General features: G+C 38.5%; 1 protein-coding gene across 1 annotated transcript in view; it reads left to right on the top strand.

Annotated features, from left to right (window-relative positions):
- mesh (sushi domain containing 2 mesh) overlaps positions 1 to 18,157 on the top strand; it is a 251,344-nt gene that overhangs the window by 89,929 nt on the left and 143,258 nt on the right. The window contains exon 11 of the mRNA XM_090380389.1: positions 4 to 154. Within this exon, the coding sequence (XP_090236515.1) occupies positions 4 to 154 (151 nt within the window). The remainder of the gene's footprint in view (positions 1 to 3; positions 155 to 18,157) is intronic.

The following is an 18,157-nucleotide window of genomic DNA, read 5'->3' as shown; positions in this document are numbered from 1 at the left end:
TAGATTCCTACTTTATCTCACTGGCTCCATGATGTTATGCCTTTTTTTTACTGCTGCCGTTGGAATCCTTTTAATGATGACTCTGAGAACTGTGCTCTCTTCAAGTATTGGAGAACTTCTCAGGACTGCTCACTGTATCAACCACCTGGTGTTGGTGAGTATATAAGAACAAATAATGACTGAAACCCTGAGCTTAGTAATTGTCTGTAAATGAAGTATTAAAAAAAAATGTAGGTAATAATGTAAGTTAGCTTCACAAATGGCATTATCAAACTTAATTGGTTATAATCTTGCCAGTGCTAACCAGAGTTTTGTTTGTCCTGAGTTAGATGTTGTCTAAAGTGTTGTTGATGTTCAAAGGTACCTTATAAGTATCACTCTGTCACATCTGCTCCTCTAGCAGTTATCTGGCTTGTTTATCCTTACCATGGCTATGGTTGCAACCTCTCTCTTAATTAATCCACTGTTGATATGTCCCTTAAGATTTCCAGTTATACTGATACTTATATAAGAAGAGGTTGTCACGATGACTAAGAAATTTGGATTCACAACTAGCATTTTGCAGGTCAGCATTGAAGCTGTTAGGTTGAACTGGCAGTTCTTTGTTTTATGATTGTTGCTGTCCTTTGTGTTATGATTGCTGCTGATACCATTTTATCTTGCAATGATTGGCACAACTTTTGGCAGTGGTATTGACACAGGTTCTTAGTATGGATACTAAACTATCAACAGCATCATTTCATGGAATGAATTTTATTGGTTTGAAGGAACATGAAGAGTAATAGCCAAATCAGTCGTACCCACCTTTTGTTAAGAGAGCACAAAAATGAAAGTTATCTGGAGTGCATTTTATAATTAGTTTCTAATTTAACATTGTTACAGCAAATTTTATTCTTTTTGTTTAATTCGGGAAAAAATAAATAAATTTTCACAGGTTGAATAAGAAACTAATTATAAAATGCTCTCCAGGTAACTTTCATTTTTGTTACTTCAGAATGCTTGTAATAGTTAATATATATCATTATATATCATTTATTGGATGGAATTAAATGATTACTTGCCAGTGAAACTGAATGGAGGTAGCAAGCTGCTTTTAACTTTCTACCTGTATATAATTAATTATATACAGGTAGAAAGTTAATTTCATAGTTTCAGCTAGAGTTCACAGAATTTAATTATGAACAGACTAAACAATATATAGTGTTATTAAATTTTACAGATATCAGCTGCTTTGGGAAGCTGGAATTATATGAATTGAACCTTCTATTAAACTAACAAGCACCGCTATTTTCACCTTATCACATGATTTCAGCTCACTGAACCCCCTCACCACACACACATACATAGTTATTTGGTGCAAGGGTTTAGAATTCTGTTACACCAGCCAAAAATATATATATATTCTACTACCTATATTTTTATCTTTCCATGGATTACTGATGCAGTTACCCTTTGAATCTTCCAAAGTTGTCAGCCCCAACAGAGAATTTATTTCAATGATTAACAGCTGACTGGTTAAAGGAAAATTTCTTAGTTTTAATTTATGCTTTTCTGACTCTATCATCATTTAACACTGTGCAAATTTCACCTCCATTTATTTTTTTTTATCATTCCTCCCTTCCCCCCTCTCTCTTATGAACCTCAATCAGATCACTTCTATGATACTTAGTTAGTAATCTCTGTAGCCCACATTTTTTATTCAATAGACTAGTCTTTACTAGTATTGGCAGCCTTTTGTCAATTTCACTCTGTGTGAGGGCATGCGTGTATGTGTGTGTGTGTGTGTGTGTGCACCGTTCAAAGAAAGTCAGTTTTTTTTGTTTTTTTTATGTGGTCTCTATACCCAAATGCAGTATTTAAAATTCCATTCCACAATTCCCTTTTACAATGAAATTATAACTTCCTTATCTCTTCAAGTAGTTGTAAAATAAGACACAAATCATCAACAAGGCACCATAGACCATCCATGTGACTAGCATGAGCTATGCAAAGCACGTTGTGCCTATCAGTATTCTAATCCTGCATCCTTTTATTGCCTTACCATTTTAAATTCAATCATTCTAATTGTATAAGTTATGTTGCAGTTGTTATTTCCCAGTACAGATTGTTCCTCTAATGCAAGGTCTAATGCATTTTGCAGCATTAAAATTTAATTTTTATCCCACTTATTTGATTATCTCTGGTGTGTTCTAGGATTCTCTAAAGTAGTGTGCAATTTGTGATATTTTTACAGGGAGAAGGAAGAATATGATCAAGCATCCCTGCTGTGATGTCTCATTCTAAAACATAAGTACAGTTGAGTTTTAGCAGTGGGAGAAAAATAATCCCAGCTATCCTCCTGTAAAATCAATCAGTCGGCTGAAGAATGAAAAGAGGAAAATGAAGTTTATAACCAAAACGAGATTATCAATCATGCATTTATTTATTTATTTATTATTATTTTTTTTTTTATGCGAACCCCAAACACGAGAGGTATTAGAACCTATAGTACTTAGTACCTTGCTTGGGTTGGAGGTTGAGAAGATGAAAGAAGATATTTGTTGACATTGAACTTGAACTTCTGTAGATTGTAATTTTCAGGAAATACCTATGAAGGAAGGTTGTTCCAGAAAACGGCAGTTGAATGAATAAATGAGGAAGATGAAAATTTGGTTCTGTGGGTTTGAAGTTGGACAGTAAATGGATGTTGGCTGGTGGTGGCACGTGTTCGGACTGTTTTGAAAGAGAGAGTGGGAATTATAGAAGCCAATTCACAAGAACAGTGCCCATGGAAGTATCTGTAGAAGAGGCATGCAGCAGAAACAGTGCATCTATGAGAAAGTGAGTGGAGAGACTCTGTTAGAGATGAATCATTAATTAACCTAACTGCCCTCTTCTGAATGGAATCAAGAAACCTGAAAGAGGTTTTGGGGGCACCACCCCAGATGTGGGAACAATATTCCATGGCAGGGCGGATTTGTGATTTATACAGAGTGAGCAGCTGTTTGGAAGAAAAGTAACGCCGAGAGCGAAATAGAAAACCAAGTTTTTTAGATGCAGAGGAAGCAATATTTGTAATGTGCTTGTGCCAAGAGAGATTAGAAGTCAGGGTAATCCCCAAAGGGATATATCAGAAATAGAAAGGGTGCAAGAATATTTGCTGATGCTATCGAGGCAGTGTTAGGTGGGTCGGAAAACTGCTAGCTTGGGGGGAGACAAAGACCAATAGATTGACAGTAGCCACTGGCAGAGGTGAAAGAGATTCTTGCACTGCTTCTATTAGAATGAGCAGAAGCCTGAAAAACAAGATGCTTGATATTTCAGAGACTGCTGGGAGTCATTGCGGTACAAGTAAACACATGGGTTGTGTTAGGGTAGCTAAGAATAGAAACAGGTGCAGGTATACTTGCGTGTACACCAATGCTAGGAGTTTAGTAAACAAATTTGATGAATTTGAGGTATTGCTTAAAACATCAAAGGCAGATATTGTTGGGATATCAGAGACGTGGTGTCACACAGATATAAGGGATGCAGAACTAGAATTTGGGGAGTACAACGTCTACAGAAAGGATAGACAGGATAGGAAGGGGGAGGGGTTATGCTATTAGTTAAGAAACATATAAAAACCAAGGAAGTGAAGCCAGTCGACATCGCTGGACAGTGCAGTGTTGAGTCAGTTTGGTGTGACATAAGCATTGGGAGATCAAAATTGAGAGTAGGAGTGTGCTATAGGCCTAATGACTCTGATGAGTATAATAAGAAACTGTACAGGGAAATAGAGTGGGCCAGTAAATCAGAGAGTCTTATAATGGGAGATTTTAATTTCCCAGATATTGACTGGAATTTGGGGGCTGGTCACTCACACACTAGCAGGGCTTTTGTGGATTTATTGGATGATTGTTTTCTACATCAGCATGTTCGGGAGGCAACAAGAGGGAGTAATACTCTTGATTTGATTATCAGCAGTGATTCTTCATGCATTAAGAATCTGCAGATAAATAAACCACTAGGTGGCAGTGATCACAGTGTGCTGAAGTGGGATTTATTCAAAGAGGTATTAGCATTAGCATTAGTAGAGGCATTTGATGCAAGAAAGCAAGCTTATGCAGCATCAGCCAAAAAAAAAAAAAAAAACCCACTTCACCCCCCTATTCGTTCAAAATACCTGTCCAGCTGAGCCTTAAACTTATTTAGGCTATCAACCTCCACTACAAGGGATGGAAGTCTGTTCCACCAACCAACCACCCGCTGGCTAAAGGCAAATTTCCGCACATCTATCCTACATCTGTCTTTCCTCGATTTGAATTTATGCCCTCTCAGGTGATTATTCTGAGCTAGAGTAAGAATCCCATCAGCATTGAGCATGCTCAAACCATTCAAGGCTTTATACACCTTTATCAGATCACCTCGCTGGTGCCTAGTCTCCAGACACTGTAATTTGCAAAACTTAAGCCTTTCTTCGTAAGAGCACCCCTTTGTTCCATTCACTAATCTTGTTGCCCTTCTCTGTACTCGTTCCAGCAGCTCTACATCCTTCTTGAAATGAGGCCTCCAGACCTGTATACAGTACTCTAGGTGTGGCCTGACCATTGCCTTATACAAGGGAATAATCACCTCCTTATCCCTGCTGGAAAAATTCCTGTATATCATTGACAATACTCCACGATCTACTCTTGCAGCCCATCTGCACTGCTCAGAGAACTTCATATCTGCCTGCACAACCACCCCCAAGGCCCTTTCATTCTCTACCACTGTCAGTGTAGTACCACAGAGTTGATACGTTGCTCTGGGGTTGCTGTTTCCCATGTGTAGTACTTTACATTTGTCAATGTTAAACTTCATTTGCCACCTCTCAGCCCATCTGCTCAACCTTTCCAGATCCTGTTGCAGCAGCATAGTGTCAGTAGTGTCCTTGACAACCCTGCCAACCTTTGTATCGTCTGCAAACTTAGACATTAAGCTTGATATACCATCATCAATATCATTTATAAATACAGAAAACAATAATGGACCCAACACTGAGCCCTGAGGGACTCCACTAACTAATGTTATTAGTGGAGTCCCTCAGGGCTCAGTGTTGGGTCCATTATTGTTTTCTCACGATGAGCAGTGTCCATTGATTACCACTCTCTGTCTTCTCCCCCTCAACCGCCCCTTTATCCATAGCAGCAATTTGCCTCCAATGCCACACTGTTCCAATAGGTAACCAATAGGTACAAATGGTAGGTAACTACCATTAGGGGTAAAGGGAAGGGTTATTGCTTCCGTAAAGGCGACTACGATGGACTGAGACAGTATTTAAATTCTATACAGTGGGACCAATTGATGATGTTACCAACAGCAAATTCAAAATGGGAAGCATTCAAAGAACTTATCTTGGAAGCTACTAGGCTTTACATACCAACTAAGAAATATTGTTCAAGGTTTAGGCCAAAATGGATGTCAGATGAACTAATGAGGCATATGGCAGAGAAGAAAAATGCATGTGATACTTAAAAATTAACACATGACACTGAAGCCTATGATAGATACAAGTTGATATGCAACCAAGTTACAAAGGAGGTTATTCAGGCGAAGGCAGATTACGAGAAATCCTTGGCAAGGGATGCAAAGAAAAACAGCAAAGAGTTCTTTACTTATGTAAACTCTAGAAGGAAGGGGATGAATCAGATTGGTCCACTTGATATTGATGGGTCAACTGTTGATGATCCTGCTCAGGTAGCTAACAAACTAAATGAATATTTTGCATCGACATTCACACATGAGGAGTTATTCGGCGAGGGGAATGCCAGAGGTGTATTCAACTCTAGTAGTAAGCTACAGAATCTTGAAATAACTGGGAGTACTGTATCAAGAACCCCCCCCCCCTTTACAATTGGTTCACTGTACTATCAAATCACGTTACGACGAATTCAACATAGTCAAGTACCGTTCACTATACGATGTGCAGTAAATGCCAGTCATTGTGATCACGTTTGTGAATTAAATTTTAATTCTATTAAAATTTCTAATTAGCAAAAATAGGAGGAATATTATCCAAAGCCTATAAAAGCAAAGATATATTAAGCACAAATTTACCCTTTATTACCTTACCAATTAAAAAATTAAATGATACCTGAAAATCGGAAGAATATACATGATAATCGGAATAATTAATACGTACTGTAATATGTACATACGAACTAGTTGACATTTCTGTTCACTGACATTTGTGGGTGGGGGTTAAAATTTAAAACAGTAAAAAGATAAGCAATCAGTAACACACAAATTGCAAGTAACATGATACGTGCAAGTGAGAACAGAGTAACGAGTTACAAAGCTTTAAAAATAGGAATGAAGAGATCTGAAAATTAATTTTTTTATATGATTGAAGATTTCATGGAAGTGTAAACACATTTCCCCATAATAACACACAGAATTCCAGCTGTCAGTATTATCGCACATTCAGTAAGATCGAGTTTACTGTCCGTTTCTGATAGATTTCACTAACAGGAAAGCCCAGTAAACAGGTGACTGCTAATTGTTTTTATTGTTTTATGGTTGTGACCTCCAGAATTTCAACCAACCAATGTGGTACCGTCGGAGACAATCGTAGGGTAATCTCCAGTGCTGCAGTCTCCTGCCCCGATTAAATGGCATGCTGTCCCAATTAAGCGAAGTAAACCCTGGCTATTTTCTCGATTGGTTTCTGTTTTTTAAGATTTGCCCCAAATAAACGGCTGCCCCGATTAACTGGTGGCCCAAATAACCGGAATCCACTGTACTTGGATATCAGGAAGGCTTTTGATACTGTTGCACCTAAAAGACTGCTGTATAAACTGGAGCAATGTGGCATTAAGGGCAAATTACTGCTATGAATAAAGAGATGTTTAAGTGGAAGAGGACAGAGAGCAGTTATCAGTGGGCAGTACTCTTCGTGGACTAATGTTATTAGTGGAGTTCCTCATGGTTCAGTGCTGGGCCCATTGTTGTTTTCAATATTTATTAATGATATTGATGAAGGTATGTTAAGTTTAATGTCAAATTTTGCCGATGACACAACAGTAATGACAGTATTCTACTGCAACAAAATTTAAAAAAACTAGATCAATGGGCTGAGAAATGACAGTTGAAGTTTAAAATTGACAAATGCAAGGTACAGATAACCTGTGCCTCCGTAGCCAGGTGGGAAGGAGCAGCAGTGCGTAGCACACGCTTCTTGATTAGACCGGGGTTCGAGCCCATCACCACCAAATACAGAGGATGCAGAAAGGTCAGGGAATGACTACCGCATATCCCGGAGCAATATGGCCTTAGTTGCTAATGCTCCTAAAAACCAAACAACAACAAACAAACATATAACCTACAATAAGTAATCTGAGAGTAACTTATCAACTGTGTGGAACTAAACTCAAGGTATTAGTAAATGAAAAAGATCTGCAGGTAATTGTGCAGTAAGATATGAAATTCTCTGAGCAGTAAATGCTCATGAAGTTTGGTCAGCTCATGAAGGACAGCTCATGAAGTTTGGTCAATGATATACAGAAACTTTTCTAGTAGGGATAAGGAAGTGATTATTCCTTTATACAAGGCCATGGTTAGGCTGCATCTAGAGTACTGTATACAGATCTGGAGGCCTCACTTTAGGAAAGATGCAGATCTGCTGGGATGGGTGCAGAGAAGGGCATCCAGTTTGGTGAAGAGAACAAAAGGATGCTCTTATCTAGGATATCTTCAATTCTGCAAATTGCGGTATCTGGAAACTGCACTTACTGGGTGATCTGATTGAGGTGTAAGCTGAATATGAATGGTATTCTTCCTCTTGCTGAGATTACACATATGAAGGGGCATAAATTCAAGCTGAGGAAGGATGGTTGCATGCTAGATTCCAAAGCGCAGCACAGTCTACTTACTGGAGAATTACCACCCCATAATGCCTTCTGAACTCGCTGGCAAGAATTCTGGACACCATCATTCACAACTGATTAATGGAATATATTCAGCACTTCATCTGTGACAGCCAACATGGCTTTACTAGTGACTGCTGAACTACCACTAATCTTCTCACTGTCTGGCAGCAGGTTCTAGATGCCATCGATCTGGGTGGTCAAATTGATATGATCTACACTGACTTAACTATGGCTTTTGACAGTGTCCCTCACTATCATCTTGCTACAAAAAGTTGGTATGGAATACTAGACCCTCTAGTCTCATGATTAATTAGTTATATATTGTATCAAAAACATAAGGTTATCATTGGACAGGAAATCGCACGAGAATTTTTTTTCCATAAAATGGAGTACCACAAGGATCATCTCTTGGGCCTCATTTATTCACCATCTTTGTCAGTGATCTACCACATTTTGTAGAGGGAGGTAGTATTAAGATTTTGATGTTTGCCAACATGTTCAAGAGGCAACCAGAGGGAGTAATACTCTTGATCTGATCATCAGCAGTGATTATTCATTCATTAAGAATGTAATTTTTTCTACTTATTTGATCATCCCTGGTGGTCCCAGGATTCTCTAAAGCAGTGTGCAATTTGTGATATTTTCACAGGGAGGAAAAGGAGGGATATGACTGTGCGAGTCATACACTCACACAGTATATTCCATCATAAGACATTCTGATTTATGGCCAACTCTATTGGTCTGCATTTTTTCATTATATTCCTCACAGTCATTTGATCTAAAACTTACAAAACTCATATTTCATTTCCTGCACTTATACATCACACCTAACTGATTCAGTGTTATCCTGGCAGCTCATGGTAACTGGGGGCACTGCCCTAGATTTTATGTGCTTTTTAGCATGTCTCCCCCTCCTATTCTTTCTCTACACACTGTACTCTCCATATTAAACTTCTGCACCCCTATGTCTAAGTGATAATGTGTTACTTATATCCTTTTAATGTTTGAATTTGATGATTTAACCAATACTTCTTGTTCCATGAGGACTCCCCTGTAAGCTTTGTAATCTCCTAAACCTTGCTTTTAGGATTCTGAATATTCCAATAGCAGAAGTGCATGAATCAATTTCATCTTTGCTTGTAGCTTAAATGTATGTGTATCCTCCAAACTATCAGTTTTCTGAACCACCTAAACCTGCCTCGATAACAACAGCAAATATTCTTGCACCACCTTCTATTTAAGTGTATCCCTTCCCTGTAAAAAAAAAGTATCACCTCTTAACAAGAATAGATCATATTGAGAAAAATTCTATCCCTTGAGCCTTGCACAATCTCCCCAGGTTGAACTGACTGCAAGACAGTTCATCACATACTCCCACCTACCACGACTGGAAAAAATTCAAGACACTCTGCAAGTGGCCAGCTTATATAACATTGGACTTGAAAATTTAACTCCATGGAAGCTACCATGGAAAAACCATTGGGAATTACAGACAGATGACAGAAAACAAAGTTTTGCAAAAGAAGCACTAATCCATTGCAACATAAACATTTTGCTAAACCTAAGATTGGTGCTTCAATTACTTGCTACACGTCCTGTTTGAATTCTACTGCAGAATGTTCATTTTCAACTCTCAGAGATTAATAACTTATTTATTGAATACTATAGTAAGGAGAGACTTAATGGTCCTTCCTTATTGTGGTCTGGTTTTAGCAAATATAAAGACAAGATGATTAATGCTGAAAATGTTATAAACAAGCTTTGAAGAATGAAGCCAAGAAAAGTAGAAAGAAGGAGTGGTGGTGGTGGTGGCGGCGGCGGCAAATGATGCAAGAAAGGAAACTTATATAGCATCAGCAAAAAAAAACACGCATACACTTCACCCGTCCTTACCCTCCAAGAATTTGTCTAATTCTTTGAATTTATTCAAACCATCCTCTTCCACAACAACAAAATCTTTAACCCAATTCCAATAATCAATCACTTGCTGGCTGAAGACAGACTTTCACACATCTATTTATTTATTATTAACATAAAATATACAGTTAAAGTGTGTAACAGAGCAGAAAATACACAGGAAGATACAAAGGTTGTACATTAACATATAAATAAATAGCAGAATAACAAACAAAGAAGTACAATAACAGTTAATTTCCAATGGGATAAGTCGAATTCAAGGAAATAAAAATAAAGTGTACATGGCATTCTTAGTTCAGTATCTTGAAGAATCAATCACAGAGAGCAGGCAATAGAAGGAGACATTATCGCACACACACACACACATAATGGATGAGGGCATCTTTAATCTTTAGCTCATCCATCAACCAGCCAATCTGCTCCAGATAGTTCTGTGCAACTTTCCTATCCACAGCCAAATCCAGATTATAATTGTTCATGAGTGACATAGTTCTTTTAAAGGAGTTCTTGGATGTCTCTAACCTAGATTTACTCATGTGGAAAGTAGTCTTCTGTCTAATAGCCACCACTGGAAGTGCAGATAAACGTGACATTGAAGATCTGGCAGGTAGGTAGAACCAGAGAAGGTGCACTACAACTGTTTTAGATTCAGTACAGTTTGCTGAGTTTCCAGAGATTGATGTAGGAACAGAGATTCAGGTAGAAAATTCAGTAGTAAAACATAGGATTGTGTCTGGCAAGATAATGGATGCAATTCAGTTGCAGTGATTCTATTTGCTGTATCAAATATGTGTAATGGGTTCCATATAGGAGCAGAGAACTCCAGTAAAGGGAGTACCATTGTTTTGAATAGGAGCGCAGAGAACTGGGCATCATTAAATGTGTGTCTGCCATTTGATGAAGCTAATTTGTCTTTTCACTTAGTTTAATATATTCCTAATATGTTTAGCAAACCGACAGCTGGCAGTAAACGTAACTCACAGATCTTTAACTTCAGAAACTCTGGTAATTGGAATATCCTTGATGTAGTAATGGTTAACTAGAATCTTAGTTTTCCTCAAACCTGCAAAAGAAATTGAGCTGCATTTTCTAGGATTAACCTCCAGACTACTTAAAGAAACCCAATTGGCAAAAGAGTTGAGAGCAGCTTGTAGGTTATCTGTAAGTTTCACATCATCGGCAAACATTAAAATCTTAATACCACCTCCCTCTACAAAATGTGGTAGATCACTGACAAAGATGGTGAATAAACGAGGCCCAAGAGATGATCCTTGTGGTACTCCATTCACTAAATCCACAGAAGTCTTACTAGTGTGCGAGTGACCAATCCACAAGTTCCAGTCAATATCTAGAAAATTAAAATCCCCCATTATAAGACATTCTGATTTACTGGCCCACTCTGTTTCTCTGCACAATTGCTCATTATACTCATCAGATTCATTAGGCCTATAACACACACCTACTCTCATTTTTCCTTTCCCAGTGCTTATGTCACACCAAACATTGCATTGTCACCAACATTAATTGGATGCACTTCCATAAATTTTATGTTTCTTAACTAACAGCATAACCCCCTCCTCCCTTCCTGTCCTGTCTATCCTTTCTGCACAAATTGTGCTCCCCAAATTCCAATTCTGCACTACTTATGTCTGTGTGACACCACATCTCTGATATCCCAACAATATTTGCCTTTGATGCCTTGACTAGCACTTCAAGCTCATCAAATTTATTAACTATACTCCTAGCATTGGTGTACATGCAAGTATACATGCATCTGTTTCTACTCTTAGTTACCCTAACACAGCCCATCCATTTATTTGTTCCACTATGACTCCCAGCAGTCCTGGAAATCTCCATTGCCTTAATTTCCAGGCTGCTGCTCATTCTAATAGAAGCAGTGCAAGAATCACTTTTGCCTCTGCCTGCGGCCACTGTTAACCTTTTAGTCTGTGTATCCCCCCCCAAACTAGCAGTTTTCCAACACACCTAACACTGCCTCGATAGCATCAGCAAATATTCTTGCACCCTTTCTATTTAAGTGTACCCCATCCCTGTAGAAGCAGTCTCTCCTGTCAGCAAGCACGGACCAGGCTGAAAAAAAATTCTACCCCTTGAGTCTTGCACAATCTCTCCAGGGCTGAATTGATCGACAAGGCTCTCATTATATACTCCTTCCTACCATGTCTGGGCAGAATTGCAGACACTTTCACATTCACCCCTAACTCGTGACTTTTCTTTCAACATTGACCTGTACTTGTTGAGGAAATCTGCAGATCTCTTACTCTTCATGTCATTAGTTCCAACATGTACAACAATATCACCTTTTGTGCCCTTAAAAGATGATATCTGATCTATAACATCATCAACTTTTGCCCCTGGCAGACATATCTTGGTCCTATTTCACCTATCCTTCTTGCATAGTATATTCCCCATCTCCCTGACAATAGAGTCACTAACAATAACTAGTTCCTTTGGGACCAGTGCATTCTGTCTTGGAGATTGCCTCTATGTTGCCTGATGCACAGGTGTGAGCTCTGCCATTGAGCAGCTGAGAGCTGGATGGGCTGAGTTGGGGCCTAATTTCTTGACACTCTAGACACCTAGCACATACAAAGGCATCCTCCTTGGCTAGAGGCTATATAGCTCCTCTTATGATTTAGGGGAATATTGGTGAATACCAGGGAATTTTGGAGTCTAGAGAATAGATAGGTTAGTAACACTGAAACAAGAACCGATATGCCATTTTTTTTTTGTATTTTTGTATTTCTGTGTATCATTTACCTTGGAAGTGATGTTATGAGAGATGTTCATTTCTTTTTTCTTCTTTTTTTCAGGTGTATGGACAAAAATTACATAAAAAGCCAGGATGCCATGTAAATGTGTTAGCATTGTTGACAATTTTTATGTTGTGTGATGTGACATTTTCCACTCAGAAACTCCAATTGATTCCACTTGTGAAGACAGTCTACTACCATTATTTTGACTCTAAGGTAGGGGATGAAGACAAACCCTGGGCACCTCATATTTGCTGCAACACATGTGCTGTAAATCTCTGTGGATGGTTGAATAACAAAGGATGTTCAATGCCTTTTGCCATCCCAGTGATTTGGAGGGAGTCTTCAAATCATGTAAATGACTTATTTCTGCATGGTGCTTTCTCTTCAGCATGGCATGCCAAAAAAAGGAAGTGGACTGTGGAATACCCCAACATCCTGTCAACTATCCAACCAGTGGCACATAGGGATGGTCTGCCTGTACTTCACCCTCCAGAAGAGTACACTTTGGAGTGTGATGAAGATGGGGACAGTGTGAGGAATGATGGTCAACCTGGGCCTTCAACATCACAGGATTCTGATTTTGTGCCAGAACCTGAGTTGCCGAGTGAGTCGCACAGAATCACTCAAGGTGAACTAAATGATCTAATTCAGGACCTAGATCTATCAAAAGATAAAGCAGAGCTTCTGAGATCAAGGCTCCAACAGTGGAATCTTCTGCAACCAAATGTTAAGCTGTCCATGTACAGGAGCAGGCAGATTGCTTTGACTCCATACTTTAAAAGTGAAAACAACCTTGTTGCCTGCTGTGATGTCAATGGTTTGATGACAGCTTTGAATGTGGAGCACAACCCACAGGACTGGAGGCTATTCATAGACTCACCAAAGTTAAGTTTAAAAGCTGTTTTGTTCCACAATGGCAATGCTCTTCCTTCAATTCCTCTAGGCCATGCTGTCCACATGAGATGGGAGAAATCCCAGGTGCCATCTGACACGAACATGTCCACATGAAGGACAGCATGGCCTAGAGGAATTGAAGGAAGTTAAATAAAAAACCCTTAGATTGTATTATAAGGCTGTATTCCTCCAATTGTTTCATATGCTACTGATATTTGGTATAGGATGGCAAATATTGTTAGATTAAAAAATAAATTAAATTCCATACAGAGGGTGATGTTATTAGCAATTAATCAAGTATGTAGGACAGTTTTAACGAATGCTCTTCAGGTGATAGCTGGGATGTTACCCCTGGATTTGCATGTGATATATAGAGGAGTGGTGTATCATTTAAAGAAGGGTAGGGAAGTTAGCTTTATGGGAATAACTTCTAATACATCTGTTAATATGAAAATTGAGACAAAAAGAATTTTAAATGAATTATATAATATATGGCAATGTAGGTGGAACGACAGTACGACTGGTCTAGTCACCAAATACTTTTGCCAGATGTTCACTATTTGTCATTAAACAAAAAATTAGATTGGTTTTTCCTAGCTGTTGATGGCTTCTTTTATATTTACAGTGCATGGATCATTAAATGCAAAACTGTTTCAGTTTGGTATAGCGACAGATAATTTTTGTATTTGTGGGATTGAAGAAGATTGGAAACATGTATTATTAGATTGTAATCTGTATACTGAAGAAAGGTCTCCGTTGTTTCAAACAGTTTTAATAAGTAATGTTAATGAATTACACTCGTTTGTCTCAGATAGAGATAGATTTAATGTTTTTCAACATTTTTGTCTTAGTGTCTTTAGAGAAAGAAGACAATTGCTGCAAGCCACTCTAATATCTCTCCTTTTTTTTTTTTTTACTCGTACCCATATTTTGGGTTTTTAATTTTTTTTTCTTCTCACCCATAGTATTTTTTTTTTAACCCATAATTTGCAGTTTTATTTTAATTTTAGTTATTTCTAATATTATCATTTTATTTTATTTTTTTATATATATTTTTAATTAATTAATTTATTTATTATTTTATTTATATATATATATATATATATTTTTTTTTTTTTTTTTTGCTGGTGTTCAGACAGAATTGGGCACCCTGAGTACGGAATTTGCTGGCATCCACTGGTATGGCACACCCACTGGTGGTTGCAGAGCTTTGTGCTATAGCACAGACTATTGGAACAGGCCCAGCTCCACATGCCACTGAACAGGCACCGGGAATCGGCTGTCCAGGAGACAGCTGCTCCCCGATGGCAAAATGGCCTGACACGGATAACACATACTACAGTATTGTAGTATGTGTTAATACTGTCAGGCCCATTGTACAGAGATTCTTCCTTCGTAGAGACATTAGGTGGAGATAGGCACGTGCCTAGGGGGCCACCATAAACAGGGAACATACACATACATACATACATACATGTCCACATAAAGGAGACGTGAGAATATGAAATTAATTCTGGAAGCAATGAAGTACAAAGACCACCAATGACAGATCTGTGGAGTCCTGAAGATGATTGCAATACTGCTGGGTATGCAGTTGGGATACATGAAGTACTGCTGTTTCCTGTGTGAGTGGGATAGTCGAGCTAGGTCCTCACACTACAAGAGAAAAGTCTGGCCTATAAGGGAAAATCTGTGCCCTGGAGAAAAAAATGTCCAGCACAATCCTCTGGCTGATCGAAGCAAAATTCTTCTGCCCTCTTTACACATCAAACTGGGACTCATGAAGAACTTTGTTAAGAGGATGAACCAGGATGGAGAAGCTTTCAAGTACCTGAGAGGACAATTTCCACTGTTGAGTGATGCTAAGGTTAAGGAAGGAATCTTTCTTGGTCCACAAATTTGTGAACTTTTAAAGAATGAAAACTTTGAGCAAGTCCTCCAGGATAATGAGAACGCAGCTTGGGAAGCCTTTAAAAGTGTTGTGCATGACTTCCTGGGAAACCGAAGAGCTGGAAACTATGTTGAGACTGTGAACAACCTTCTAGAAAGGTATCATCAATTAAGCTGCAACATGTCACTGAAAATCCACTTTCTCGACTCTCATCTGGACTTCTCCCTGACAACTGTAGTGCAGTGAGTGACGAGCATGATGAACGATTCCACTAAGACATTTCAGCAATGGAAAGAAGATATCAGGGTAGGCGGAATGCTTCTATGCTTGCCGACGATTGTTGAACAGTAACAAGAGATGCCCTGGAAGTGGAATACGAGCGACAAGCAAAAAGAAGGCGTTGTTGAATAGGCCACATTTTGAAAAAGTACTTTCGGTTCCCGTGCAGTTTTCTTGTGTTCTTGTTTTTTTTTACATTTTAATTAAAAACAACTGTGATTATGTTGTATCAAGGAAATGTAAATATGAGATTGTTTTAATATTACTTTTCACTCCGACTACTACTGAAATTATTATATTCATAGACAATAGCGAAAGTACTATATCTCAAAAACTAGAGCTAATAAAAAATTTCTGTAGTCATATTAGTTTTTCTTGACCCAAAATTAGTAAAGTTTGCCTATTTTAAGAAAGGAAACAAATTCAAAGAATTTTTTTGTTGAACAGTGTATTAGAACAGACATCAACAATACTGAGTGGGTGACTTGTGCTGTTATCAAGAATAAGTAAGATGTTGAATGGAATTCTTTCTGCCTTGCAGTACACTTCCCGTTCTGGTCGTAATGGAGATCCAAGATAACTTTTTAAAATAATAGTAATCATACACCTTTAGGGTTTGAGTACCAGTACACAGGCATGTTTGACATGTCATAACCTTTAAGAGCACATGGGTTTTGAGAGTGGTAAATGCACACAGGTTTCAGTTTATTAACCTCCATATTGGCACCAAACAGAAGTGTTAGCTGATCTTTTTCTGCCTCAAAGCCAGGTGCAGTCTTTTCAGCAATGGAAATATAAGTGCCATCAGACATTTTTTTTCCAGTATAAACCTGTTTCGTCAAGGCTGAATATCTGTTTGGATATGTACTCTCCCTCCTCTCTGATCACCTTCAGTTTCACAGGGAACACATCTGCAGCATTTTTATTGGCTGATGCAGCTTCTCCACACATTTTCACATTATGAAAACAATACCATTGACGAAAATTCCTGAACTGTCCTGAACTTGCCAAAACGGGCTTAGCATCCCCATCTTCACATTCTTTTAAATCATCACAAAGGCTACAAGCTTTTTCTTGCACTAGCCTAATGTTAGCATGTTTTTTATTTTAGTCACTCATCCATGTAGAAAGCATTTTTTCCATGCGTTCCATCAAACTTGACTGAGCATACAAGGACTTTTTTGCATTTAAGGGCACACCACTCTTAACTCATTCTTGAACTTTATCAGCACTGTTGCAAATAGTACGTAATGTACTCTCAACTTGGACTTAGCACATGTTTAATGCAGGCCTTGCTCTCACCTCGTTCGCAGCGCTTAAACACTTGTTTCATTTCAAGTGAAATCGATTTTCTTGAGCACTTACCATCACTTCCACTAGAACTACGAGGATGCTGACTAGCCATAAGGGTAATAATAAAAACAAAATAAGTAAAAATAAAATTATGCACTTCCAATAGATGACCAATCGACAATCTTCAGCAAAACAAAATGAGAAAATCGTGGGCTACTATGCTGGCCTCTCGTAATGTTTTCCATAAATATGGTTGCCACATGTTATTTTAAATTTGCATAATTTAAACATCCATAAAGTAAGAAGTCACTGTATATATATATATATATATATATATATATATATATATATATATATATATATATGTTTTCCCTCCAGTCTTCAGTCTCCCTCCCTCTCTCACTAAATCGACCGAGTACACCCTTAACAATGCTGCCAAATTCTAATCAACGTCTAAATTCTGCTGGTTTCCTGTAAATCTCTAAGACAACTAACACTATTAGCTTTTATCTAGCATATAGCCTCACATGTATAAATTTAATAACATCAAAATTTTGCCCGACCTATTTGGCCTTTAACACATCTCTTTAGCATTCAATCCCAACCAGCGATTTCCTAACAGCAATCCCATTAAGCATTAATGTCAAACGCATTTTTTTTTTTTTTTTTAATAGGTCCTAGCCACTGAAATCCCAGGAAACTAGGTGGTAGGATCTGCCAGAGCAATTTGTTGTGATACTGGATACACCCGGCTATCCTCCACGTGGCACGGTATGGGCAACATTGGGCCCCACTAGGGGCCTGGCGGCCAATAAGCCGGATAAACAATGGGCACAACATATCACACTGCACAGACACGGCCCACACACTTTCAAGTCTCTGGCTTGACAGTGTACTCTCCTCGATACAGCGAAACACACGCGGAGATGGGAGAAATCCCAGGTGCCGTCTGACACGAACATACCTAATACCTTGTGTATATATATATATATATATATACTGATGAGCCAAAACATTATGACCACCTACCTAATATGATGTTGGTCCTCGACGTGCAGCAAAAACAGCTCGTACCTGATGAGGCATGGATGCTACAAGATTTCTAAATGTGTCTTGTGGTATCTGGTACCAGCATGTAACCAGCAGATCCTTCAACTCCTGTAAGGTCCATGGATGAGACGCTGTGGATCGGAGTTGCTGTTCCAACACAAACCACAGATGCTCAATGGGGTTGATGT

Source organism: Mastigoproctus giganteus, chromosome 8, assembly GCF_048544385.1.
Source record: "Mastigoproctus giganteus isolate SK-2022 chromosome 8, ASM4854438v1, whole genome shotgun sequence".
Classification (NCBI taxonomy): domain Eukaryota; kingdom Metazoa; phylum Arthropoda; class Arachnida; order Uropygi; family Thelyphonidae; genus Mastigoproctus; species Mastigoproctus giganteus.
This window is presented reverse-complemented; position numbering and strand designations above follow the sequence as displayed.